This window comes from Temnothorax americanus, unplaced genomic scaffold (assembly GCF_048541705.1).
Source record: "Temnothorax americanus isolate GAGA-0224 unplaced genomic scaffold, ASM4854170v1 Scaffold12, whole genome shotgun sequence".
Lineage (NCBI taxonomy): Eukaryota > Metazoa > Arthropoda > Insecta > Hymenoptera > Formicidae > Temnothorax > Temnothorax americanus.
Genome location: NW_027509253.1, coordinates 2,220,408 through 2,246,437, shown reverse-complemented (window position 1 = coordinate 2,246,437; position 26,030 = coordinate 2,220,408). Strand labels below are relative to the sequence as shown.

Genomic DNA, 26,030 nt, shown 5'->3' with positions numbered 1-26,030 from the left:
AATAATATTACAATTCTTTTATTTTTTTTTGCATTTTTATGTCTTTATTTAAATTAGGTGTTAAGTTTTGGCACTTAAATCTTATTAGAAAATAAATTATCCAGGAATTAGAATTAACAGAGCCACAGATGACGGACGAAATTTGTAAAAAAAGAATTAAATTCCAACTATATATAACGAATTATATAGTTAGAAATTTGACTTCGAGCAATTTTGAATTAATCTCTGATGAAATTAATCAAAGTTCGGTCGTCTTTAACCAATCAGCAAATTACAGTCGAGATTTTGAAATTCTCTGCTATGATTGGTCGACTCTCCCTTTCTACTGCGCGTTCTCTTTTCACGTGCGAAATTACGAGAAAGGGATGCGTTTGCGAACGCACAAGCGATCTGCGTACGTCTGCGACCTTCGTGCGAAAACGACGGCAAAGAGCAGGTGCGAGTAAGTGGAAAAATCGCGATCGTATTTAGATCTTAGATCTCACGTTGCTTCTCACAGCAATTTTTCTCGTCTCGAGGCATCGCGCGTGTATTGTCACATTCGCTCGCTCCGGAACGACACGCGATCCGAATAATCCGATAAGTAGCTCTCGCACGCGGAGCGCGACCAACTTCGCGTCGGTGCGATTCGCGCGCGTGTCGCGCAGCGCGGTCTCATAACCTCTTGTCGGGGGAACCTTTTTCTCGATCATCCCGTGGAGAGAACGTCCGTATCGGAGCCGAGTACGCGTCGCGTCGTCCGAGGAAGAGACTCCGCTTCAGGAGAACGGGAGGAAAGCCGCGGAGGAGATGAGCCCGCTGAACAGGGGACCCCTTATGGGGCCCAGATTGCCGCCGGCCGGCGCGCGGCAGCTTCCGCCGCCCAGGTTCGTGGGTAGAATAACGCCGCACGGCATGCCGCCGCGGATGCCGCCGCTGCCGCCGTTGAATCCGATGTTCGGGCCGCGGCAGAGGCTGCCGCTGCCACCGCGGCCCGCCGGCGGCGTATCCCGGCCCAACGGCATGCTGCCGCGCTTCCCGGCCGGTCCCCGATCGCGCGGCATGGCGCCCATCGTGCCGTCGATGGGACCGCGTGGCTCCGGCCCGCCGCGCGGCCCTCCCATGCGACCGTGGCCCCGACGGATGCCGCTGCCGCCGCCGCCGCCGCCGTTGCCGCTGCAGATGGTACCGCCCATGAGGCCCAGGTACAACGCGGGCAATGGGAATGTCAAGGCCAAGACGATGGGTAACGCGAAAAAGGTCAAGGTCGAAGTACGTACCCCTTTCTGTTTTCCTCGCCGCATTGTTCAAGTTGCTTTCGTCCTTGAATCGCGTTAGTCTTGGCAGAAATCTCAAAAGAGCTCTCTGTTCGTTTGAATATTTGATTCGACGATCGTGACTAGTCTTGTATGGATTTATAAAAGTTTAAGAGCATTTGTGGAATTTCTAATGATATATGTATTCTTGTTACATTCGAAAACTGTAATTTGACGACAAGATTGAATTCTAAATTCTAAAGTAAAAGTTTGTACTAGTTGTTAAGTTCTGGCACTTGAAACTTGAAACTTATTGGAAAATGTAATTATCCAGGAATTAGAGTTAAAAAAACCATGGATGACAGACGAAATTCGTATTGAGATTCAAAGAAAAAACAAACTGTACGCCAAGGCGAAAAAGAACAAAGATGCAGTAGAATGGGAGGAATTTAAGGACCTTCGAAACAAAGTAACGAGGATGATAAGAGATGCAAAAAATGAATACCTTGCGAAACATCCCGAACAGGTATCCTTTTTTGACTCTGTTTTACGGATAGTTAATATTTTCTTATATTTTTTACTTTTATATTTTTATTATTAAAGAAATAATTTTTTTTTTCCAAGTATCTTTGTAGAGAAGTAGTTAATATTACATCGCAATAATGTTATTTTATCTCTACAAATTTGCTTGTTTTATGTAACGTGTTAATGATACGTTTCTTTTTATCCTTTGTCCATATTACTAAATGTAAATTTATTTGTTATTTTAAAACGTGTATGTAATATCAAATGTGTGTGCATATGTATGTGTTAATCAGAATATGCGTAATGCACAAATTATTATGTAGGTAAAAATAATTTGCACAGTGATCCTTTTCGCATGCTACTTTATATAAAAAATAAAACTTATAACTGAATATGTTTCAAAATTAGGAGAAAAAAGGCTATGTAATTATTTTTTTTAATCTTATTTTAGAGATCACGTAAGAGCACGTAAACACAGACTGATTTTCCTAATAAATACAAGGGCGGATTATAACAAATAAAGGGATTATAACAAAGGGCGGATTGTGAAAAATTATTTCTCTTTCGATATTAAAATTAAATGTCATAAAGTGATAAAATAGCTAAGTCAGATTTAATGCTTCGTTTATAAGTATAGCATAGATTAATATCTGTGATTCAGATGTGTTTGTTGAGGGGTCGCAAGATATTACGTTTACTATGTATGTTAAAATGTACGATATAAATGATTAAATGATTAGATAAGAAATGGGAATTAGTTAATGGCAAATATATTATTATAAAACGTACGTCTTTTTGTTTTTATTCTAAATATATATTCTGCAAACGTGTAGTAGTCGTGCGACGAAAGTCCGATGCCTGTTCCGTTAAACGTTGATGGCTTACTTTGGTTTTGCAGGATCAGAAAACAGATGATAACAATAGGATTGAATCCGAGGGTGTTCAGAAAACTGAGAATTCGACTGAACAATCAGAGCAAACGGAGCAAACAGAGGAGACGCAGCCTTCCAGCGAACAGGCACAGTCTTAAGCTTAACAGGCTACTCCTCCTATTAAAGAATTTATATAATTCAAATGATACAACACAAGTATCTGTTTTCAAACTTCAGAACGATTTGACCCTTGTGTTTTGATCTAGCAAATTTTTTTTATCCGCATCATTGCTCGAGTTCTATATGATTTTGTGTATAGAGATACTGACCTTCATTTCCTTTTATTATTTTTGCAACGTAACAGTCACGTGATATTTTTATATATATTATTTACATCACAAGTGTACGCTATTAAAAAAAAACGTGCCGATAACGTTGAGAATGTAGCAGCTAATTGAAATAACAATAGTCTTACAAGGGAACAGCCTGAACCCGAACGCTTTGCTTTGGATGATTTTGTGGATATATAGAGTGACTCACAAATACATGAAAAATGAATATAATGATTAATATATATGAATGAATGTAATTATTCATTTATATGAAGCATACCATTATTCATGTATTATTAATATTAAGTCACTATATACATATTCACAAAAAGTCATTCAAATCGAAAAATTTGGGTTTGGGGTGTTTCTTGGTAGAATTTTAGGCCATCTTCGTAAGAATTAATGATTTATCTCATCTCTTTTTTTACATATGTATTGATATGTATTTACTGCAGACGTATAATGTTGAATATAGTTCATTACATAAAAACTTGTAATATGACAGTTAACTAGATGTAATAATTTTTCATCTGACGTGTAAAAACTGGCCACTTGTGAATAAATTTCTCTCAAAGTCCTTTCTTCATATCTAGTATACGTGGCCAGTATACAGTGCCGCAAGCTATACTACGTGTAAGAAATAGTAATGGAATGACGATGTCTAAACCGTGACATTGAAATAGATGACTTAATGAACAGACTTAATGATGAATAGATGACATTGAAATAATGACTTCATACATTATTAATATAAAATGAATATTTTAATGTATACAAGAAAGTCTGACATAGCGTGTGGCTCTGTTAGATTAGTAATAACTTTTATAAATGATCATGCCTATATATATGTATCATATTTAAGATACTTAATCATGTGTCATAAGTGACTTCCAGAAACTATAGAATGACACAAAAGAAAATGAATTTGTAATTGAAACGCATATTGTAAGAATAAATCATATTTCTATAAGTTCTAATTCTCTGGTGTTCCCCATCATTCTATCATTATGAATCACTGAAATTGGGCGTATTGAAACAATCGTTCTGAAATATGAAAATAATCTTTTGTGATTTTTGCAATTCAATAATTTATCGTCATATTGATGAAGTAATGATCAATACAAACTTATGACATACTCATAAATATCATGCTAATGTATGAAACGTAAATAGAAATGCGTATACATTATTCACACTTCTAACATAAAAAGAAATACAATTGCGATTATAAAGATTTTTTTAATAATTTATATACTATTATATAATTTATAAAATGTCTCAAATGATTAAGTTTTTAATGCAAAAGTAAATGCACAAGTTATGTATATCACTACCGTGTGCCTTATGAAAAATGACTAATTAATGCTTCGACAAGATATGCGTAAATTTATAATTGCTTGAATAATCTAAAAAAAAGTAAGTAAGTAATGAAAGGAAGATCTACGCTTCGCATATGTAAACGAATATTTATATTTTTATATAGAATTTCTGAATACCCCGGCTGAATATCCCATAGCTTCAGATGTGCATAATAATTGTTTATCGCTTAACAGGTAATGATAGTAGATGTTCCGTACAAGATTATGGTATTATATTTGCTTATAACTGAAGATATAAAAATGAAATAGTAAAAAAAGTTTTACAATAAATCGTAAAGCATAGGATTAACAATGACAGTGCAACGTCGTTATGTTACGAACAATTAAATTTATACCAAGATCTTCGTGTAAATAGGAAAGTGGTGATTTTTAGGCTCATCTGTATCCAGACGAAGAGCCGTACGATCAGAGAGATGAAAATTATGTCAGTTCTGGTGACGACGACGACGCACCTCGTTATTGCGAGGTCTGCGATAGAGATTTCCCATCCGCGGCTGATCTCTCCGAGCATAGAAGAACACACAAGCTTTGTGGGATTGACGGCTGCAAGTTTTCGGCGCATCCCTCGCTTGTTGAAAAACATATCAGTATGCAGCATCGAACTGGTTTGTACCACAGACTGAAGGATCTGTCGACGCCGGAAGATATCGACACATGGATAACGGAGCGGAAAAAGTAAGTTTAACGCCAATATTAAAATCTAAATGCATTAGCGAGCGCAAGTAACAAAAATTGTTTCGAATGACGAAACAGGAGGTATCCTACCGAGAACAACATAAAGTTGCGCAAGGCGGAAGAGCTGGAAAAATTACAGCGGGGAGAGATAATCAAGCAGAATTCTAATGCACACACGAAAATTAAAAAAACGATAAACACGCGTGAGAAAAAACGCAAACCTCGCAAACGACGTGCACGCGAGACTAACAATAATTATGTCCATATGAATGGAACATACAGAGGTTTATGCTCGTTTCCTGGGCTAAGTAAGTTATATTATGAAAATAAATTTGTCAGCTATATGATTATAATTTGCTTTATAACGTTAGAAAAAGATTTGAGATCTTTCAAGTGTATTAAATTAATTGATATTTCGATTCTATATTAAATCCATATTTATATAAAGTTCAAGTTATATTAAGTTAATTACAATCTGTAATTTATATTAATAATAATAATTTAAAATTCTTTTCTATTATCTTATCATACACGAAATATCAGATAAAATTGATTTTTTGCCACAGCTGTTTTGGAAGAAGAAGCTAGCGTAGTTTGTTCGGCTGATCAGACAGATTTGCGTGAAAAAATTATTGACAATATCTCGGACGAGGATGAGATAGATATACCGCAAGCATCTACGGCACCCGAGTCCGCTAATTTACCTGTGATCAGTTCGTCTGTATTACCTACTTTAGTAGCAGATTATGAAAGTGAAGACGATGGTAAATAACGCTTATTGCTTTAATAGTTAGATTTCGACAAATTTCAAGAAATTCTTATACTAGAAAATATAGATGATAAAAGAGAAAAGATAAAAGAATATATATTAGTCTTTTATCATCTATATTTTCTAGTATAAGAATATCTTGAAATTTGTCGAAATTTAATTATTAAAAGTTAATTTTTTATCGGTATATATTCTTTTATAAAGCAATTAAAGGCACTAATTTTGTCTTTAGATGAAGGTCCAGACGAAGTGCCGGTGAAAAAGATAAAAATGGAATACCAAGATGATAAGATAACAGAAAATACAATTCATGAAGAAAGTTCCACGCAAGTTTATAAAGAGACTTCTAATATGCAATCTCATACCAATGGGGTTGATAAATCAAATAAAGAATCTCAAAATACTGTCGTTAAATGTCAAGATAAGCAAAATCGCGAAACAAATCGAATACCAATCAATAACAAAAATGAGAAAATTTTACATAGATATCATAATAAATTATTAGAAAAATTGCTTTCACGTTCCATACAGCATGAAAGAAATTTAATTTGTCAATGTGTAAAATATATTATAGAAAACAATTTCTTCGACTAGAATTGCCCATGCATTATGGAACTTTTTCTATTGTTTCCTCTTTCTATTGTGTTTTCTAGGGAAAACGGAATAATTCCGTTCGGAATCCATTTCGAAAAGTTCCACAATACGTGCTCTGAAATAGTAATGTTTATGCAAAAGAATCTAGAGACAATTTTATATTTATAGACTAGTCTTTTTTAAGCACAAATACACAAAAAGATATAAAGGAGAAATCTGTGATGTCTGTTAAAAACTTTTATATCATGTTTTTCTAATTATAATTTTTGTAATAAATATAAATTTATTCAATCAGAAGACTTTCAAAACTATTTATAAACCTGTCGATCATTTATTTATTTCGTGCTATACATAAGTTATGTATGTTTCTTTTTTTTCTTCGTGTGTTTTTTCTCAGATTCTTGTATGCTATCGTCTCCTCCTGACGCTCTCTTTTCGCCGGTCTTTATAGAGATAAGATTTTTACTTTGCTTGGCGGATAGCGCACTAATCCATTCCGCTTCCGATCCCTTGATAGCGTACTGCTCCAAATTTTCTTTCTTCAGTTTTTCTAATTCTGCCTTTTGTTTAATTTTTAATTCCTACAACACAGAAATATTATTTTCATATATGTTAAGTGGGAATTAGAAAATAAATTATACAAAGTGCGAACCTTAGCTGCGCTTTCCAATTCCTCGTGTAAACTTTGTCCACTTAGAGGATCTAATTTTACTTCTCCGTTAACCGAGTCTTTAGTCAACATAGTGCTCTCGACGTATTTTTCCGCGACTCTGTTGAAATATTGGATGGATTTACGTATTATACGATTGAATAAACCGAGCAACTGCGAAGACGGTAGCTTCAATTCTTCTGCCAATTTGTCGACGGTTTTATGTTGCAAGCCCAAACCAAGTAGAATTGCCTAAAAATTGTTGCGTATTGTTATATAGAAACAGCAAATACTTTTAGTATGAAATAATAATATATCAAGAAATGTCCAGAGTATCGTACCGACTGCGCTGGCGAGAAATGAGTGTCTCCCATCATATTTAAGAAATGTAGGCGTGCTAACGATGGCACCAAATCCATAATCAAATGATAATCTGCCATGTTGTTACTGTACATTTGTAAACGTTTCAGATCGTACGATGTAAAATAAACGTCCAATGTTTCTTTACTCAACGCTGAAACAGGTATAAATTTCAAAGTTTAAATCTCTAAACATTCTATGTTAACTAAGGCATGTCTCGATTGAAATTAATTTCATGGCATATAAGCAGAGAAATCAATTTTCTAATATATACGTTGGAGCGCAAGTTTTATAAGATATTGAATAGAAAACTGAAGCTTGAGAGGAATAAATGGTTTTAGGAATCCATATCAACTATCATTATTACTACTATAATACTATTAATATGACGTTATAAATTACTAATAACACAATTAATAGTATAATACACTTACTGATAGATTCTAAGGATATTGTCTTGTTAATTAATATGCTCAATGCAAGTGACGCTGCGTAAGTATTGAACGAATAGGAGAGCAGACTTGTGAATCGCCGGCGAAAATCGCTCCAATAAGCCTGTAGCCACTTATCGTTATCTTGTTCCGCATTAATTTTACAAAGCATTATACAAGAATGTTCTCCTGTTATGTCGTTTGCTGTTTGTCTGGAAAAAAAATCGCATGTATTTCAGATCGGTCGATCTTTTATTCTATTACACTTCGTATACACACCTTAAATATACAGGTACGAAATTGGTTCGCTTCCAGAATTTCAGTAGATGCTCGGTAACTCCGAAAGACACTCCAATATAATCCAGATGTTCTGGATGTCTTTCACTCAATTTCAATAGAAGCGGTGGCAGCGAACTGCGAGGTTCTGCAAGCAATTTTAAATAGAACATTAATATTGTAAATCGTGTTTGAGAAAACTAATTTTATTTGAAGAGAATTTGTATAAATAAAAAATATTTAAGATAAACACGCATATTACCGATAGTTTCTTCTAATAAACCGACCGCTTCATCGGAAACATTTTTTATTTCCGTAATTGGCTCTTGTGTAACGCTTTCATTGATATTGGGTATTTTCATCTCGTAGTATTGCTTCAATAGCTGCAACGCGCGGCTACCATATCCCATCTGTAATTTATTGTTCGTTCAGCAAATTCATGTTTTTTTAAATAAATTAGCAAATTTTAAACAAGAAATATATACCCCTTGATAATCTGGATGCGTGGCAATCCTAACGATGCGCGCGCCAGACAATACTGGAAAATCTTCATCTTGATATTGTTGAGCGATCGTCCAAGGTATTAGATCGCCCGCTGCCCTACGACCTTGCGATAGACCATCATTTATGCTGGTTTTGCTAACTTGGCCTTCTAAGCAAATCTGTATGTTGGGAAATAAATTTCTGTATAAAGAATATATGTCTTACAAATAGAATAAATAATTCAATTATAAAATAATTAAAAATAATTCAGGAAATGTGTTCTAAAAATAATGTTAACTTTCTAATATCTAATTTCACAATTTTCAATGAAAAATAAAATATTTGAATGTCAAGAATGTTTATACTGTTTGTAATTACAGCTAAATTTAGATTCACAGAATTATACTTACTTGAAGAACTACTAATATCTCGGGTAAAGTCTTTTTATTGGCATCTACTGGTCCCAAGAGACAAAACAGACGATGCGCAGGTGCGTCAGACATCATTTGCAAATCATTAGGGGTATTCTAAAATATATTAACAGATAATCAAAAGTTAATACTGTATAATTTCATAAAAAAATATTGTTAAGAAAAAAATATAGTACATACTTTATAATGCGATGCAACATATAGAGAGACCAATCTCTGCAGAAACAACTCAGAAGCCTTGTGATAAGAGAACAATGTATCTCTGAGAAAAATGAGGAATACATATTAATTTTTGAAGTTATAAGCATTTGCAAAATTACTTATAATTACTATTAATATAATATACTATTATAATACCTATTAATATAGTACAACTGGCACGTATCAGGAGGAGGACATCCAGAAAGGATGGGTGCGTATGTTGTAACATTCAGGCACAGCAAGTCGCACAGCCATTGTTCCACAGAATCGCCCGGCTTATAACGTATCGATTCTTCGAGAGTGAGTTCGTGCAATTGCCTCCCGATAAGAGTTTTCTCGTTTCGCTCCTTTTCGTTTTTCCCATCGTGGCTATTTGACCCAACAGTCTGCGTCCTCAATTGCTGCAGCAATTTGAGCGACAAAGACCGACCTGTGCCTTCATATCTATAAATATTAACGAATGAGAGTAGACGATTTATCGATACTCCAGGAAAGTTTGAATGCCTTACCCATTTATAGTCGATGCGAGAAATATTAGGTAAGGTCCAAGCATCGCTTTGACATAGGGCAATGGAATTGCTGCTGCTTCATCGATCACAAGCAACTCTGCTTGATTTAACTTGTGGGTGTCTGTTGGATGTATATACTGTGCAAAAGAAACGAAACGATAACGCGCTATTAATTTGTAGTACTATTTATACTATGGTACTATCAAAGATGTCCGGACATTCTGTTGTGGACTAAAGCAAATTGAATATATATCACTTCCGAAAATGCTTATGCATATAAAACAATTTATAGTTTTTTTTCACATTACACACCTGAATTGTTTGGCGATGATCTCGGAATACATTTACGCGTACAGTGGCCTTGTTGAACTCTGGATTCGTGGACTGCACTAAACCATAGTCGAGATGTTCCTGGTATCCAAGCGCGTCAAATCCTACGAATATACGAATTACGTTTCGTACGCGTTGATGATTCCTCATATCCATAAAATAACGATTAATCTGGTAAACTTACCCTTGAAGACAAATTCAAAGAGAGTGTTCAAGTTTTCCGGACTGGGACTCGAGATGTATATGTTAGAGTATCCAAAGGTAACAGCTCCAGCGATGGCGAGTCCCAACGCAGCGGATTTTCCGCGTCCTCTGGCTGCGGTCAACGATACAGTAGATCTCAAAGTTTTCTCGGAGATACATTCGATAAATTTAAGGACCGCTTTCGCCTGAAAATATTAAAATTGTGCATAAAGTTAGAAAACATTTAACACCAATCTTTTATACAATTTATTAATTCATTTTTGCACGAATTTACCTGATCGACTGTTTTGCAGCAATTTATTAACGCAGATACAGGCTGAGTATCTTGCAGACTCTCCTTTAAAGCATTCAAGTTTGACTGTTCTTCCGAAACGGTCCACTTATGCATAGGTTCTATTCTTAGATTGTGAGAGGAAATAGGCAATACATTCAGTTGGTCGTCAACTACCAAACATCGAGTACAAGAAGCCAGCGACAGCAAAAACCTCTCGTTAAATCGGCATACTACATCCTAAATTAATAAAAAATAAGTAAGAAACTGTAATATTGCACGTTTCAAATATATTTTAAGAAATAATAGGTTATATTATTGCCTTATGAGCTTCCGTGCGAAATCTCTGATGAACGTCCATATTCATCGTGTACAACTGCTTCAAGGAGTTCACAGATTGCAGCAAAAATACAATGATTCCACCGCCCTCCACAGTTTCAATTGTACGTGCCAATAAGTTTGGCGTAATCGCTTCAAAATCCTAAACGCGACATAATGGTAAAGTTGAAAACCTAGATGCGTAAGAAACGATAAAATGTATACGTACCTGTAATATACACATGCCATATGTGTTACCTAATATCTTATGCGTCTCGTTATAGTAACAATAACGAATATTGGTCGAAATGACAAACAACTCGAACGGATCGTCCTCGTTAACGTCCAATTTACCTGACTTGATTTTCTTTTGCAACGATTTCATTCGTTTCTTTCGGTGGCTACTAAAACCTAGGTCCTTTTTGTAGCACCACAGCACGGAAGGTCTAGCTTTGACGACAGTCTTGGATAACATATGATGCAACAACACTACCTAAAAGAATTATTTTTTTTAATATACATGTGTATTAAAAAGTATATTCTGAAGCTGAAAATATCGAAGCATTTGAATCACTAAGCATATGGTAATGACACTAGGTTACAGTATTTTTGCTCCAACCAAGAACTGTTTCCTATTGATTTTGTTGCACCGAATAAAAATATATCGAGGAATTTTTATAAATTCTTTCGAATAATAAAGAAAATTAAATTCATTGATTTGTATTATATCTGCCGTTCAGATTAAATTAAAGACTAAATGGACCCGCCAGGCACAGATTGTGCATCCACGTTTTCGCATACCTGGTCCCTCGCTTTCTCGCCGACGACGACGAACATCGTCCTGTGTCCCGCGGTAACGCCATTCTCTATCAAAACCCGTGTCCGATTGTCTATCTTCTTGCGAACCATTTTAGCCGGAGTAATATATCGCGTCCGAACGACGCACAACAAAACGCAAAATCCTTCGAAATTCACGCTTGCGACCCCGGCCTCGTGCGACCCACAAGTGGGTCATTGAGCACGTCGCGTCCTTAGATAGCAAGATTGGCAAGCCATGCCAATCCAACTTTCCTATTGGTGGGAGATTACTCAAAAGATGGCCGCCCACGTGTCATTTCTCGCGATTTCGCGTCGCGCGCTCCGAGGTGATCCCTTCTCGATTCCGCGTACTCGACGATCTCGGGATCGCGGGAGTAATTTTAGGTTATGATGAGAAATGTGACGTAGAGATTAGTAGTAGGGACGGACAGCGCGCGATGCGACACGCGACCTCCGAGATGAACGAAGGGAGACCGACGTGCACGGTGCACGTTTGAGTTGCGCGACCGTTTTCGTCGCGCTGACACGAGGAAGAGAGAATATATCTCGGACGAAGCGGAGCGAGTCGCCCGGCCGCCTCTGGTTCGGTCGGTTCTCCGGTCTCCCTCGCAGTTCGACGCCTCGTATCTCTCGTTCGATTCAGCAATAACTTCATTAAAGAGTGTTTCTTCGCGACGACTTTTTCGCAATTTCATAATTTATAATTGTTTGTTTGCAAAGAGATCGTTAGGAGATGTTTCGAAAGGTTCTGCCGACCTTGTAAGTAGTTTGCCGCCGATCGACGCTTTTAATTTTCTATGGGCTCGTATCGTTAATTCCTTGTATCTTCAACACGCCTATATTGGAAGCTGACGTTTGAAACTCGCTCCTCGATACGAAAGATGGTAGAGAAGATCCCACTGCGGAAGACCATCGCGCGATTGGACTCCCCGACGGTCATAGCCTTCGGCAATCCTCTGCTGGACATTCTCGTGATACTGAAGAACGACGAGCTGATCGGGAAGTACAGCCTCAAGATAGACGGCGAGACGGAGCTGTGCGAGAAGAAGCTGCAGGAACTGATCGCAGATTTGCCACCAGAGTTAACGAATACATTTGTTAGAACGTGTTTTATGTTTGCGCTGTATGTAAATCTCAATTTTCTGAAGCATTTTAATTCAAATTTGCTGTCACGTGTGTCCAGAGTATGTTTGTACTCTTTACGTTTTTCATTCAGCAATTTATTTTTAATGGAATGAAATGTGGAAGATAAATTGTGACATTTGTTCACAACAACAAGAAATTGCACAATATAATTGCAAATATATTTAATAGATTATATTTATGAGACAATATTATGCGTGTATGGTTACGTAAAAATATATACAGTGCAAGCATCAATATTTTTTTAAGTTTTTATTTATACATATTATATAATCATTTATAAAAGATATACATATAACGTAATAAGTAATATGAGAATTAGATTGTGCATATATGTATATAATATAAATAATAAATATAAACAATTTTATGTGCCACAGAATAGAGCAATACACAAATCCCGGAGGATCTGCGCAGAATACATTGAGGATCTTGCAGTGGCTCTGCGACGAGACCCACGAGTCTCAAATCAGTGTCTTCTGCGGTGGTCTCGGGAACGATCGAAGAGGTTCGATCTTAGAAAAATTAGTTCGACTTGCGGGGGTGGACGCGAGGTTGGTAACTTTATCGTAATACGCGCAAGAGGCGCTAAGAGTTTCACGGAATATGACATCTCTAAAATCTATAACGTATATGTTTTATCAGGTACTCCGTACATCCAACGTTGCCTACCGGACTATGCGTTTCTCTCGTGTGCGGTACGTCCCGCAGCCTCGTCGCTAATCTTGGCGCAGCTAGCGTGTACACGCTGGACGATCTGAAAAAGGCCAATCCGCAGTTAGATGGTATAAAAATAATTTATATCGAAGGATACTTCGTGACGCACAGTCTGGACGTGGCCAAGGAACTGGTCAAGCGGGCGCAGGAGAAGAATATTATCGTAGCGTTCAATCTTAATTCCTTCTACATATTCCAGGTATGAGATGTAAAATATTAACGTACATTAAATAATATAATCAGCACGTCAAATTAATATCTAAATTAATCTTTGTTTAATCGAGCTTGTCTAATTTTTGAAGGATCATCAAGCGGCCATTTGCGAGATGGTTGGCCACGCCAAGATTGTGTTTGGCAACGCGAGGGAGATGATCGCGTTAGCTCAAGCGTTGAACGTCAAGTACGACGACGTCGCCGATATACCTTTTCTACTAAATAGCTTGAAAAGGATCACGATGGACGTTTCTAGCGCTAACGGTAAGGATTGGCTGGCCGACGACGGTATATTCATCATGACGCGCGGCGGATGCGCGCCGGCGATTATCGTCTGGGGTAGAGGACAATCCGTTCAGGTTCGTTCCGGTCACGAGAAAATAAGTAAAAACAATTTTGAGAGAGATGGGGGGAGGGGGAGTAAAGAGTTCAATTCGTTCGTACAATTGTCGCATCCAGGTGCAACCCATTGTGCCTAAGACACCTATCGTGGACACAACGGGCGCCGGCGATGCTCTGGTGGCTGGCTTCCTGGCCGGCGTCCTGGCTCACTGGGACCCGAAGAGTTGCCTAGAATTGGGATGCAAGGTCGCGTCCTGCATGACAACCAGGCTTGGCGTCACGCTGCCGAATGGCGTGCCTCCCGACTTTCTGCCATAACGATTCGATCTCTTTAGAACGCTAATGACTAATCGCTACCTGACCTGACGTAATATTGCACGGTTATTTATTGCGTGAAAGTTTCTATTAGCGAATTATCGGCCGTTAGAGCGATAACTAGCATTCTTCGTCGATGTTACGTCCCAGTTAGATATTTATTTGATATTGATTTTATTTATAACAGGCGCGCGCGAGTCGCGAAGTGATACGGTATTCGAGAAGCTCTTATTTATTAAAGACTAACCGTCGCGTTTTGGGCTCGAGTTATCGAGACCGTACATTTCTAAACGTAGCACTCGTATTATTATTATTATTATTATTATTATTGATACAGAGTAACAGGGAGAGATATTAGAGATTTTTCTCGATAATCGTTGCCACTATATATTTGTAGTTTATCTACCCGATGTTGCAACGACCAGAAATGTGTAACAGAATTTATAATCGACAATTATATGTTTCCCTTTCTATTTTTTTATTATACAAAGTATAGTCGAGTGACGTGTCGATGTTGTTTATGTCATAAATATATGTACAAATATATGCAAAGAAATGTTATGGAAAGTATTGGCATTGGTTTTATTTCAATCTTTAATCTTTTCTTTTCGCGAGATAGGAGTAAATTACACTTTGATCTTATCGTTAGCCGAGAGGAATAAATTTTTTTTGCGCCGACGTTGAGTTATACATTTCATTTTTTTAACTGCCATGGAAATATAAATTTTTTTTTATTTGCCATTGGAGCAAAAAATTTTTTTGCCGACGATGGGATATTTTTTTTGCAACGCAATCGGGAGTGGGATACTCGCTTTTTTGAAGCCAACACGAATCTCGCTTCGGCAAGTTTCGGTTGGTTTCGGTTTCGGTTCTCTACACCAATTTATAACCTAGTAAAGTTGGCTATTCTGCAAAGTGCGAACGTAACCAAACCAAACATCGAGCTTTCGACGGGCGGCGAAGGCAGGCGAAATTGTTAATTTGATTCTGGCGTGAAAAAAAAGGGGTAGCGGATAAGATGTGTCGCTCAAGCGTGAATATTCACGATGCGTTGGCGCGTCTCGGACAGTTTTGACGAACGGGCATGGGACAAGAAACGAGAGGCATTCCGACTGAAGAATCACACGTCTGACTTGTCGTCGCATTCGAACACAACAACAACAACGACAACGATAACGTCAACGACAGGGTGCAGCTTTTCTTGAGGCGTGCCGCGCGTACGCCACGTCGATTTAGAGCAACGTTTTCAACGATATTGCGCGATCATCGATCTCGTCATGACGCCGCGGCTGGCTCGGGAGAAGCACGTCAAGTACTTCCAAAGATTACTGCAGGTCATGCCCAGCAGCCTGGCGGACTTCGACTCCACCAGGCCGATGATAGCGTACTTCGCCTTCTCCGGCTTGGATCTGCTGAATTCGCTCGACGACATCGGGGAGCGGGCCAAGTCACGGACGATCGATTGGATCTATCGGCTCCAGGTCGAGGATGCCGGTCCACGTTCCGGCTTCCAGTCGTCCACGACGATACCGAGAGACATACCCGATTACCAGTGCGGTCACTTGGCGATGACCTACACCAGTCTGGTGACTCTATTGATTCTCGGCGACGATCTCGGTCGAGTGGACAGACAGTCCATCGTCCAGGGGGTCCGCGCCTGTCAGAATCCCGATGGATCTTTCACGGCCATGGTAACCGGATGCGAGAGCGACATGAGATTTCTCTATTGCGCCTCCTGCGTCTCTGCAATTCTGGACAATTGGTCGGGCATGGATATTCCAAGGGCTATCGACTACATTTTGCGAAGCGTCGTAAGTGTTTGTTGTAAAATTTGTTATTTGGCAAGATTTCTAGGCGTCGTTATCTTTATCCTCCTTCGTGTAAAAAAGATGATGGTTCACTTTGCGATACTTTGTAGTCGTACGACGGCGGTATTGGGCAAGGACCAGGCCTTGAATCTCACGGAGGCTCCACATTCTGCGCCGTAGCGAGTTTGTTTCTGATGAGAGAGCACGTTAACGTATTGGACGTGTTGACGTGGGATCGTTTAGCTCGGTTAAAGCGTTGGTGCCTTATGAGACAGGACAGTGGATTTAACGGCAGGCCTGGAAAGCCGTCCGATACGTGTTACAGTTTCTGGGTTGGCGCTACGCTCGAGCTGCTAAAGTTCCTCAATTTCTCAAACGCCGAGGAGAATAAAACGTTTATCCTTAATACGCAAGACACGCTCGTCGGAGGATTGGCGAAGTTCGATAATACTCGGCCTGATCCTTTGCATACATATTTAGGTAAACGCGAGATAATTTCAATATAAAAGTGTCGCGTCATCTCGCGAAAAGTAATCTTACAAACGGTATCTGTTTTAAATGATCACGCGTCAATAAAAGTGTGACTTTTCCAGGTCTGTGCGGCTTAAGTCTCTTGGGACATCCCGATCTGTGTTCGATAAACCCCGAACTTAATATTTCCCAACGAGCTTACGAGCATCTGCAACGGATTCATAAAAAGTGGCGGAGCGAATGATTTCGGTGTATAGACATTCGTGGGACTAGCGATCATATCGGAAACGCACAGTACTTATTGTTAGTACACCAGATCGGATACTTTTTACGTTCGTTACTCGCCCGTTCGCGTTTCATCGCATTCTCTGTGCTAAAATCCTCATTCTAAAGATGTCAATTAATACTGCTACAATGATCGCGAAATGGACAGTAATGTTTTGTTTATTATTTGGGACTGCTTGTTGAATGCTTGTTATACATATATGTAAAGTATATGTATTAAAGGATATAGATATTATATACATATATAGATACATTGATAGAAAAAAGATGTTAATAAAAAAAGACCGATTTAGCTTGATCTTTGCAATTTGTTTTTTTTTTATCCTAAATATTTAACCATCATTAATAATCCTATTAATATTTGTCTCTATTAGTTTATAAGTGTTTACATTTTCGTTGATATAATTAACATACTCTTATATGACGGAACGATATTTTTATTTAACAAAAAAAAAACATTGAACGTCAAGGGGATATGTAATTGCTGTATGAAAAATATGACCTATCCATTTTCCTACCTACCCGTGTAAAATCTAATATACAAATTTTTAATTAAGATCACGACATGATTATAAGGGGTCTGATTTGCTGGTCAATTCAGCGGGATACCTGAAAGTGACACTTGTGGGAAATGTAGGAACTGGGAGTTTTAATATGCGCGCGATTGCGATTTAATTGGGGTCCAATCTCGCACATGCGAGCAAATATAGAGAAAACAGCTTTATTTTGAGCAAATAAATGCATATAAAGATATATCAAAAAACCATTTTGTTACTTTATGTATTCTACCATTGTGGTCAATATAATATGTTGACCACTTACCTTATTATATTCAGTCTTCTTTCTTCGGGCCGGATTGGACCTACTTTTTGTCGCTCTTGGCCATATATTAGGTTGGCCGATAAGTCCGTGCGGTTTTTTTACTTATAAATTTATAAGCAAAAAACCGCACGGACTTATTGGCCAACCTGTTACAATCTGGTCGTATTTCTACCAGAAATCAATAAAAAGGAGAAAAACTTTCATCTGTCGAATTATTATCTCTCTCATCGTCGACGGATAACATATACGTTCGATTCGAATTACACGCGGGTATCAATTGTATTGAAAAATGCACGACGACACGCGAAGTTAATTTAAAATAAAATATTAATTTATAAAAATTGACCGCGCTACAATGATAAAAGAGAACTTCATTAATTCCGTTAATTGTTTGAGAATATTGGTCGATCGTTTCTTTGTGACCCGTTCTTTTAATTTTGAATTATAATCAATCACAGAAAAACATTTTACTTCGCGTTATACGAATATTGATCTTAATTATATCCCGCAAAAAAAATTGAATTTATGATGTGGACAAAATTAAAGAATTAATAATGGAAAATTTTTCGATGCCAAAAACCAATCGCGAAAACCGACCGCGCGACACGACTACATTCGAATCCAGACATATGACGGGGACGGAGCGTCCCGATTATCGCCCGCGAATTCGTATCGAAATTGCAAATCGTTTACAATTGCCGTTTACATACCTTCGCCTTGACGTCTCCGTTTCGAGCGAGCAATTCGCGCGACGCACTCATTCCGATAAACACTTTTGATATACTTGCAAATTGTTCGGCGCGTACAGTCGATTATTCCCGTGTTTCCCGCGGTCCGCGGAACGAGGAACAGGAATGCCAATCGCAGGAACGAGCGCGTTCCGAAAACCACAGCAGCACGGAGCTGACGGAGCATGGCGACTCAGGCGACGCGGACGCGCGGAGCACGAGCACTTCGTATCTGCGCGAAATTCATCGGGAGGAATGACTTTCGCAGGTAATACTACGGTACTCCGAGCGTTGAGGAAAACAAGCGGCAAGGCCGCGCGCGCCGACTTTGAAGGTAACAGGTAACGTTGTTTCCGAGTTCGAGGATTCATTCAACGGCCGTGCCATGGTGGAAGGATACAGGTGTGTTCGTCTCATACTCGAGACGAATTTCGTACGGTTCTGCGCAGATGCCAGATGCAGCCATTTTTCTAAATAAACAAGACACCGTAATGACATATAACACCGAATTCAACTGTCACGGAAAGATGGAGGTATCTGGCATCAATTTCTCATTTGTTGTTAGAAATATATGCGCATTAGCACACCCTGTATTCCTTCACCATGGGCCGTGCGGCTGGTATGCGGCCGGGTACGTCGCGGCCGCCCGTCGGCGGCTCGAAGAGCGGTCGAACGTGATTGGCCGGATCCGGGGGCTCGACTCGCGAGGGGCCAATCGCGTTCAACGGCTCAGCTGACCGCGCGATGGCAGCGACACGCGTTCACGTTTCACATCGGCGCGGTGCCGCGGAGGCCGGTGCGGTGCGAGACGTTGTCGATCGTAATTCTTTTTTCTCATGAATGAAAAGAGATTCGGTTACAGAGGATTGCAAGCCGAGAGAGAATACCCCGTTCCTTCTCGTGTCGACTGCAACGAGTGGGATATGCCTCGTCGCTGGACGAAATGAACGAGGAATGCCGCGCTGTGGACGTCGTACGTAACCCCCTCCCGGCTGCGTTTTGGCGGGTCTGAGGTCTCCTTGCAGTGCGCCGTGATCGGTGAGTGAGATTGTATGTACATGAGAAACAAATAATTCGAAGCGAGAGCGAGATTCATCGGAATCTTAATAGAATCGTTGTCCCGCGTGTCACAATGAGATAACCTCGCATTTCACGTCTCCTGCCTCCGTTTTCTACGCCTGTCGATTTCTACTCCGAAATGAGTTGATTTTTCGGGAAGACGCTTTAATAAATAGATTTAGTTCGAATAAATGTGAAAATTATAATATCTAGTAAATTAATGAATTGTGGCTTGATATTTAATTCATTAAATCGATATTAAGTAAATATTAATTTAATTATTTACTAGATACATATTATCAATTAAATATATATACCGCTTAAATATTAATTTATTAAATTAATTTTCTCTGAACGATTAAAACTAATTTCTACATAAGTTGTTTGTGAATGGAAATTTTTTAAAAATCTATTCCGTATTCTTTTCGATATATGAACTTATTTATATACAATCTTACGTGAACAATTTTTTTCGGGTAAGCTCTCTCATTACACCGCACATTTGATTTTACGAACAATGGTAAAATAATTTTACCATTTAAAGAATATTTAAAGAAAATAGGAATGAGATGGGGACGACAATTTAATTTAAGCTTAATAATCTAAGAATAGAATTAATAAAGATGAGAACAAGATTTGCACGTGTCTGATGTAGATGTGCGCACTGTGCACAGCAGGATTTAAAGCTTATTTTTTATTTATATCCCTTAATAAAAACAAATGAGATGATTTATCTTTATTCCGTACAAAGCAACCGACATAATTTCGATGAATCGAGGCTGCGATACGCGCCCAAAATCGTCCTTACGTTATTTATTCAACAATGAAAAACCGTGACATTTGACATAAGAATGGTATAGAGATTTCCGTGGAAATGTACTACTCGTAGAACACAGAAATGAGAGAGCTCGTAATTATATCGTTTTCAATGCTTTAACGTCGCATGGATGATTCTTGCACGAGCAATTGTTTATTTTATCTGCAATGATTTAGTATCGTGCGTTTACGTCGTCGCGATCGTCAAAGTTCTTTCTTCGAATTTTTCTTTGTTACGCGAGCAGATGTTGCTCGATAAATCATAATCCTGTATCGAGAATGTTATTTTAAAAGCTTAACAATTTTTTTCGAAATTGAGTTTACAAAGATTTTTATCCTCTATAGTCTCTATATAATTGCTATCGTTGTTCTGTTTTACTTATTTAAGAATCAATGATTTCAGTATTAATTAATTTTTATCACAGATACAAAGTTTCGTTATTTTGTTTGCGGTAAACGCATTCTTATTACGTTAAATATTAAAAGATTTATTATTAATATTTTTTAAACGGATTCCTTTTTACTAAAAATCGCTAAAAATTAAAATTTTTAATTTGTAACCGTAAAAATATCTCGATAACCAATCGAATGTTAAACAAAAAAGTAGGATCTTACTGTCTATTTAAATAATTGTTTATTGATGATTAATTTCATATCTTTATGAAGATTATTTTCCGAAGAAACTGGTTTGAAGATTAGTCAAAGAATATCTGTTCGCGCGAAAGCATTTGGTGTTATCGGTAAACATCTTGTACAATGTGTTGCCACGATCAGCGTTAATATTCCGAAGCTCTCATCGAAGGCATTTTTTTCCGATGCGTTTTACGAGCAATCCTCGATATACGGCACCGTTGTAAAGCGTGAACTAGAAGCTAACTTGTATTTGCTCCGACTTGCTGTTTTACGATTATGATCGTCTTCTACGTTGCCACATGGCTCGCCAGTAGTTCCGGTCGAGGAATTACTCGCTGTAGTTCGGCACCCTGCCTCTTCTTTCTTCCACCATCCTACTTCCTCTTGAGAGAGAGAGAGAGAGAGAGAGAGAGAGAGAGAGAGAGAGAGAGAGAGAGAGAGAGAGAGAGAGAGAGAGAGAGATATTTCAACCCTTCTCGAGACGCTGAAAATAGCGTCTATCATCCTCCATGTACATCCTCGTACAAACTTGCAATAGATACTGTTCTATTCCTATAAGACTTTTCTTTGATATCACGTCGATCGTAGCGAGAAGAAAATATTTGCGTGTTCGCAATTGGTTGTTATTATTTTTAATCGGTAGTTGCAGTATTAACTTATCAATTCCATTTATTAATTATTTCTCGATTCTGCTGGTACGGAGTACGAATTCTACGAAAATATATGTAATATTCTGGCGCAGTAGACTTTTAGAAAAAGGAATTTTTTTCAGCAAAAAGTTTAGTTTCGGTTTAATTAAAAGTTTATTCTTAAAAGAAGAACGGACAGGTAGTTTTCGCAATACAAATATACTTTATTTTTTTATGTCTTACGTATAATAATGCTATAATTGTGGTTTCAAGGTTCAAGGTTCGTTTCAAGGTTCTCACAATCGCGCCAATCTACAAGATCATACTTCGTTCTTCAACTTTCAATGATCTTCTATAGCTTTTATCGGATAGCGTTTACAGTTTCCGTAGTACGTTGCGTAATTGACGTCCAAGTCTCGGTGTCCAGGGAAGCTTACGCCCTAAACGAGGTGCGAATATCGGCGGTAACGAACGGTCGTCCTCGTCGATTTCGTACGGATCCCCGTAGGAGAATAGATCCTCGCTCGATCCTCGTCCCAGACGCGGTGTAAATTGAGGCGGTTGTCTTTTGTCGTTAGCTGAAATTTATTGTTCTTGACGATGATAATTGCGAGCAAAATTGGAAGTACATTCCTCTTGGACCTTAAAATTTGCGGATCGATGAGCAGATGGACTTTGATGTAATTCAATTGAGAATAGAGAACTCGTTCAGAATGTTAGTAATTTCTCTAGGTAAATGTTCAAACAAAATTTTATGGGAGGAGAGAGTGAGAAAAAATCAGAGAGAAATAAAAGGGATTAAAATTCCGTTTGAATAGAGTTTACTGTAAATTTAATCGAAAAATAAAGAAAGAAAATTGGACGAGAATGGTATTTTAGAATCTAATAATTATGCCAGCTTGAACTGTTCGCTAAGGTTTTATTTTTGATCGTTCATAATTCGAAAATTATATATAAATTTTTTTTTTAATATTACATGAAAAATCTCGCTATGTGAAACACTGATGCAGACTTATAAAGAAGAATAAAAGAAGTGTCAACAATAATGTCGATTAAATTTAATTGTGACAAAAGAGAAGAATTAATGTTCGTACGAGCGAAATAACATGTAAGATCGGAAACTTAATGAGGCTCGAGCGATGGACCGCGCTGAAAGATTTTGATTTTCTTACCCGGAATCTCAATAACCGCCCAATGCACGCCGTCCAACGCGTTCGCCAGGATCTGAATCTCGGGACTCACTTCCTGCTTCTCGTCCGACCTGCGTCGCCTTCCTAAACGCGGGCCGAACCACATGCCGTTGGCGATATCCTGCGGGGTGCGCTTGATGCACTTGCCATCGATACACGAGCCGAAATCGTTGCTCGGCGATCTCCCGTCGTTCGATCCGCCGCTCGAGCCCGTTTCCCTCGATTCTGCGAACGCACGCGGTTAATAAAACTAGATCGAGACTTCAATGATTGCGTATGGTTATATCGGAACAAAAATCGGGATTATACCGTATTCACCGGAAGCGCGAGATCCCAAGCAGAGCAGCATGGCCAGGATGCAGACGGTGGTTGCGTAACTGACGGTATTTCCGGTGCCGATCATCGCGAATACGTCGTTCCTCGAGACCCCGCAGCGGAATAATGTCGGGCTACGATGGTGATCCTCGGGGTTTTATAGGGGCGGAACTGCGTCGCTGTGAGGACGTCGACGTTGTTTTTTCCGTTCTCACCTCTTTTCTTTCACCCCCGAGGCCAATCACGATTCGCCGAGAAACGATTCGTCTTTATTTGAGGCTCGGCTGACTGTCCTACATACGCAATGAGACTTCTGGAGTTAGGATTCGCGGCCGGAGTCCTGGAACCCACGCATTTACGTACGGGGTAGCTTCTATTTTTGTCCTCGGAAAAAAACGGCGGTTTTCATTAATTCTTCCAATGAATGGGAATGTCGTATCGACTTCTTCGCGCGAAAATGGAAACGTATATATACCTATTTTATTTCAAGTTATGAATGAGCTTAATTTCATCGCGCAAATTGATTGTAATTTTTAAAAATTTATCTTGCCGTGTATATAGAAGGAACTTTGTACATTTTATTAATAAAGAAAGAAACAAGACTTCTCTTATTGTTTTATATAATTAATTTATATAAATTATATTGTTTTGCTGTATACACGTTAATTGATTTGACGGTATCGTGGTTTTTAATGAAGGGATACGTTTGATATTAATTATTATTGCAACAAATGGTAGTTGCAAAAAAAGGAACTTCAAAACATTTTAAATGGTTATATATTTCTTGGATCATGTTAATATAAATATTTTACGTGCTTGAAAATAACCTATAATCATGATGTATTATCCTTTTTTATTGAAGTAATTTTGTTCGAGAACGTAATTAGAGGAAACGATTAACTTGCACTATAATTCAAATCCTGTGCATTTATTTCGGAGATTCGCAAAATTAATTTGAGTCTAATTGTAAACAACACAACATACATATATATATATTTTTTTTCCTTTACAAATCCTGTGTTTCTTGTGCGTATTTTTCATACCCCACGCGGCGTAACAAATGACTTCAACGGTCGATTGAACGAACGATTAGTCTTGGATTTAACTTGTCGATTGCCAGCTTAACTCGGCGATCAATGAGTTCGCATTCTTTGCACTCTCTCTATATAAAAGCGTCAGATCCGTCGGGCGAATCCGACATTATCCTAGAATCGCGTCGTGTGATATTGGATCGGAAATGTGAATTACATATATGTATATTAATTTCATACATGTATAATATTATTAACATATTAATATATTATTCTTGTACAGTTTGTGCTTATCGTAAGAAAACGCGCATACGAGTGATAAAAAGTGAAATTTGAAAAGTTTTATTTAATCACAAATTTATGTTAATTTTTGTATACTTGGAATATTTTAATTAATAATTGTAAATTATTTGGTTTCATTATTGTTTTTCTTATTTTTATTAGTGTGGGCAATATTGTTACTAATTATTTACTGTCATGTCAATCTCTATTGTAGTCAGATAACGTATAGTTTTTACACTATTGAAATAATATTAATTGAGAGAGAGAGAGAGAGAGAGAGAGAGAGAGAGAGAGAGAGAATAATTGAAGAAAATTGAATAAATATATGTTTTTACGAATTATCAATATATATATATATATATATTTTTTTTTTCAAAATTGCCAAGAATAATGTTTATAATTATAATCGCAATGTGTGCGAAATTTATCTTAATTTTTTCAAGAGCCTCATGCATTTTCGGTCTCTTTCTTTAATCTTATATGATAGTGAGATGGATACGTATACATGAAATATTTCTATCGAGAATTAACGCGTTGCCTCTGCAAGCCACTAAATCAGATGCAAATTGATTGAATGACTTGAAACTCCGTGATTGCATACGGGTTTTTTTTTGGGACATACATATGTATCGTCACACGCGTATACGTGCAATGAATACGTCCTTACTCGAGGCGTGCAATTAGGGTGAACTCTACACATGGGCGGTCGTGGTTTTTCAGTGAGATCTAAGTGGGCGAGTCACACTCGTCCTACGCCGACTATACGTGCGCCATCGTGTACTTTTAATACTTGTCAAAGCAAACAAACGCCCGCTTCATACTTTTTTATCGCGATGCGATATTTGGTAGACGCACACGATGTAAGAGCACTTGCATCTGCCGGACCGAATGCGCGCTACGAAAATCTTCCCACGTGACGATATATCTTTTCATACGTTCGTCTTTTTCTTCGCTCGTATCGCGAAGATCACCCGCGATCTCGGCATTTGAACTTGATTGCGCGGCCAACATTAATTAGCGCGATCTAATGAGTAATTTCACGTGATTCAAAAGTAATACGAATAAAATTTGTACACTTATTTCGACACGTGTTTGATAGAGAAAGTTTTTCATTAAAATATCAAAATAAATCAATTCGTCTAATTATCATTATTGGGTAGAATCGGGAAGCGTTAACTCAATTGTCAATTATTTTCGTAAAGTGGATATGGACGATCATGGGGTGCGATAAGTCGACTTGACCAAAATATACGAAAAAGTGAGATAAATCCTCTGACGTACTGCCGGGGGTGCCTCATCGCATCTGGTGATTTGATTACTGCGCGTTCTGTGATGTTCCACGGTGTGCTCGGAGATCTTTGTTTCGGTCTTATCTTCGTTTGTTCGAACCATTATTTCGAATTAGCAATCAATCATTCTCATTCGCGAAAGCGCCCATATCTCGAATTTTCTAGATCAGCAAAGATTAGTGCTCTTCGATGGCCCTTTTTTTCCGATGAAATAATTTGAGATACTCGTTGACCTATCTTCTGATCGCTTTCTTCCCGTTGCATTTATCATATTATATT

At 38.2% G+C, this 26,030-nt stretch overlaps 5 protein-coding genes across 7 annotated transcripts; 3 read left to right on the top strand and 2 right to left on the bottom strand.

Moving 5' to 3' along the window:
• The first annotated feature begins 382 nt into the window (after positions 1 to 382).
• LOC143908892 (FMR1-interacting protein NUFIP1) lies at positions 383 to 6,678 on the top strand. Of its 2 annotated transcripts, XM_077426720.1 has the most exons (7): positions 383 to 1,251; positions 1,570 to 1,761; positions 2,659 to 2,778; positions 4,717 to 5,018; positions 5,097 to 5,326; positions 5,585 to 5,782; positions 6,020 to 6,678. In XM_077426720.1, the coding sequence occupies exons 1-7, from the start codon at positions 790 to 792 to the stop codon at positions 6,379 to 6,381; spliced, it is 1,866 nt and encodes a 621-aa protein (XP_077282846.1). In that variant the 5' UTR covers positions 383 to 789; the 3' UTR covers positions 6,382 to 6,678. The 2 variants fall into 2 exon arrangements, with proteins under 2 accessions (XP_077282846.1, XP_077282847.1); XM_077426721.1 differs by lacking the exon at positions 2,659 to 2,778 and having other exon boundaries at positions 384 to 1,251.
• Positions 6,679 to 6,690: 12 nt separating this feature from the next.
• Positions 6,691 to 11,868, bottom strand: L(1)g0020 (RNA cytidine acetyltransferase l(1)G0020). The gene is made up of 17 exons (XM_077426719.1): positions 11,646 to 11,868; positions 11,074 to 11,337; positions 10,849 to 11,007; positions 10,530 to 10,766; positions 10,236 to 10,440; positions 10,034 to 10,155; positions 9,722 to 9,858; positions 9,369 to 9,656; positions 9,192 to 9,273; positions 8,991 to 9,107; positions 8,583 to 8,759; positions 8,360 to 8,507; positions 8,101 to 8,245; positions 7,825 to 8,033; positions 7,372 to 7,544; positions 7,034 to 7,282; positions 6,691 to 6,962 (listed from the first exon to the last, which is right to left on the bottom strand). The coding sequence occupies exons 1-17, from the start codon at positions 11,751 to 11,753 to the stop codon at positions 6,738 to 6,740; spliced, it is 3,045 nt and encodes a 1,014-aa protein (XP_077282845.1). The 5' UTR covers positions 11,754 to 11,868; the 3' UTR covers positions 6,691 to 6,737.
• Positions 11,869 to 12,125: 257 nt separating this feature from the next.
• On the top strand, positions 12,126 to 14,963 carry LOC143908894 (adenosine kinase). 2 transcript variants are annotated; one of them, XM_077426725.1, is made up of 6 exons: positions 12,126 to 12,422; positions 12,512 to 12,744; positions 13,187 to 13,360; positions 13,452 to 13,722; positions 13,826 to 14,095; positions 14,196 to 14,963. In XM_077426725.1, exons 2-6 carry the CDS (start codon positions 12,545 to 12,547, stop codon positions 14,394 to 14,396), a joined length of 1,116 nt encoding a protein of 371 aa, XP_077282851.1. In that variant the 5' UTR covers positions 12,126 to 12,422; positions 12,512 to 12,544; the 3' UTR covers positions 14,397 to 14,963. The 2 variants fall into 2 exon arrangements, with proteins under 2 accessions (XP_077282851.1, XP_077282849.1); XM_077426723.1 differs by having other exon boundaries at positions 12,512 to 12,786.
• A 319-nt stretch (positions 14,964 to 15,282) lies between these two features.
• Betaggt-i (geranylgeranyl transferase type-1 subunit beta) lies at positions 15,283 to 17,255 on the top strand. The gene is made up of 3 exons (XM_077426722.1): positions 15,283 to 16,204; positions 16,312 to 16,681; positions 16,795 to 17,255. The coding sequence occupies exons 1-3, from the start codon at positions 15,671 to 15,673 to the stop codon at positions 16,914 to 16,916; spliced, it is 1,026 nt and encodes a 341-aa protein (XP_077282848.1). The 5' UTR covers positions 15,283 to 15,670; the 3' UTR covers positions 16,917 to 17,255.
• A 4,589-nt stretch (positions 17,256 to 21,844) lies between these two features.
• Positions 21,845 to 23,293, bottom strand: Pban (pheromone biosynthesis-activating neuropeptide). Its single transcript, XM_077398267.1, has 3 exons — positions 23,144 to 23,293; positions 22,817 to 23,059; positions 21,845 to 22,222 (listed from the first exon to the last, which is right to left on the bottom strand). The coding sequence occupies exons 1-3, from the start codon at positions 23,235 to 23,237 to the stop codon at positions 22,020 to 22,022; spliced, it is 540 nt and encodes a 179-aa protein (XP_077254393.1). The 5' UTR covers positions 23,238 to 23,293; the 3' UTR covers positions 21,845 to 22,019.
• Between the last annotated feature and the right edge of the window lie 2,737 nt (positions 23,294 to 26,030).

Excerpts from the sequence above, each read along its gene's own strand:
- LOC143908892 (XM_077426720.1), top strand. The coding sequence starts at position 790 with ATGAGCCCGCTGAACAGGGGACCCCTTATGGGGCCCAGATTGCCGCCG. Across the intron at positions 2,779-4,716 it reads CGCAGCCTTCCAGCGAACAG|GCTCATCTGTATCCAGACGA; the intron begins GCACAGTCTTAA and ends GGTGATTTTTAG. Across the intron at positions 5,327-5,584 it reads ATGCTCGTTTCCTGGGCTAA|CTGTTTTGGAAGAAGAAGCT; the intron begins GTAAGTTATATT and ends TTTTTGCCACAG.
- LOC143908894 (XM_077426723.1), top strand. The coding sequence starts at position 12,545 with ATGGTAGAGAAGATCCCACTGCGGAAGACCATCGCGCGATTGGACTCC. Across the intron at positions 12,787-13,186 it reads ACGTGTTTTATGTTTGCGCT|AATAGAGCAATACACAAATC; the intron begins GTATGTAAATCT and ends TATGTGCCACAG. Across the intron at positions 13,723-13,825 it reads ATTCCTTCTACATATTCCAG|GATCATCAAGCGGCCATTTG; the intron begins GTATGAGATGTA and ends TAATTTTTGAAG.
- Betaggt-i (XM_077426722.1), top strand. The coding sequence starts at position 15,671 with ATGACGCCGCGGCTGGCTCGGGAGAAGCACGTCAAGTACTTCCAAAGA. Across the intron at positions 16,205-16,311 it reads ACTACATTTTGCGAAGCGTC|TCGTACGACGGCGGTATTGG; the intron begins GTAAGTGTTTGT and ends GATACTTTGTAG. Across the intron at positions 16,682-16,794 it reads TCCTTTGCATACATATTTAG|GTCTGTGCGGCTTAAGTCTC; the intron begins GTAAACGCGAGA and ends TGACTTTTCCAG.
- Pban (XM_077398267.1), bottom strand. The coding sequence starts at position 23,237 with ATGATCGGCACCGGAAATACCGTCAGTTACGCAACCACCGTCTGCATC. Across the intron at positions 23,060-23,143 it reads TCGCGCTTCCGGTGAATACG|AATCGAGGGAAACGGGCTCG; the intron begins GTATAATCCCGA and ends GTGCGTTCGCAG. Across the intron at positions 22,223-22,816 it reads GGCGGTTATTGAGATTCCGG|CTAACGACAAAAGACAACCG; the intron begins GTAAGAAAATCA and ends AATAAATTTCAG.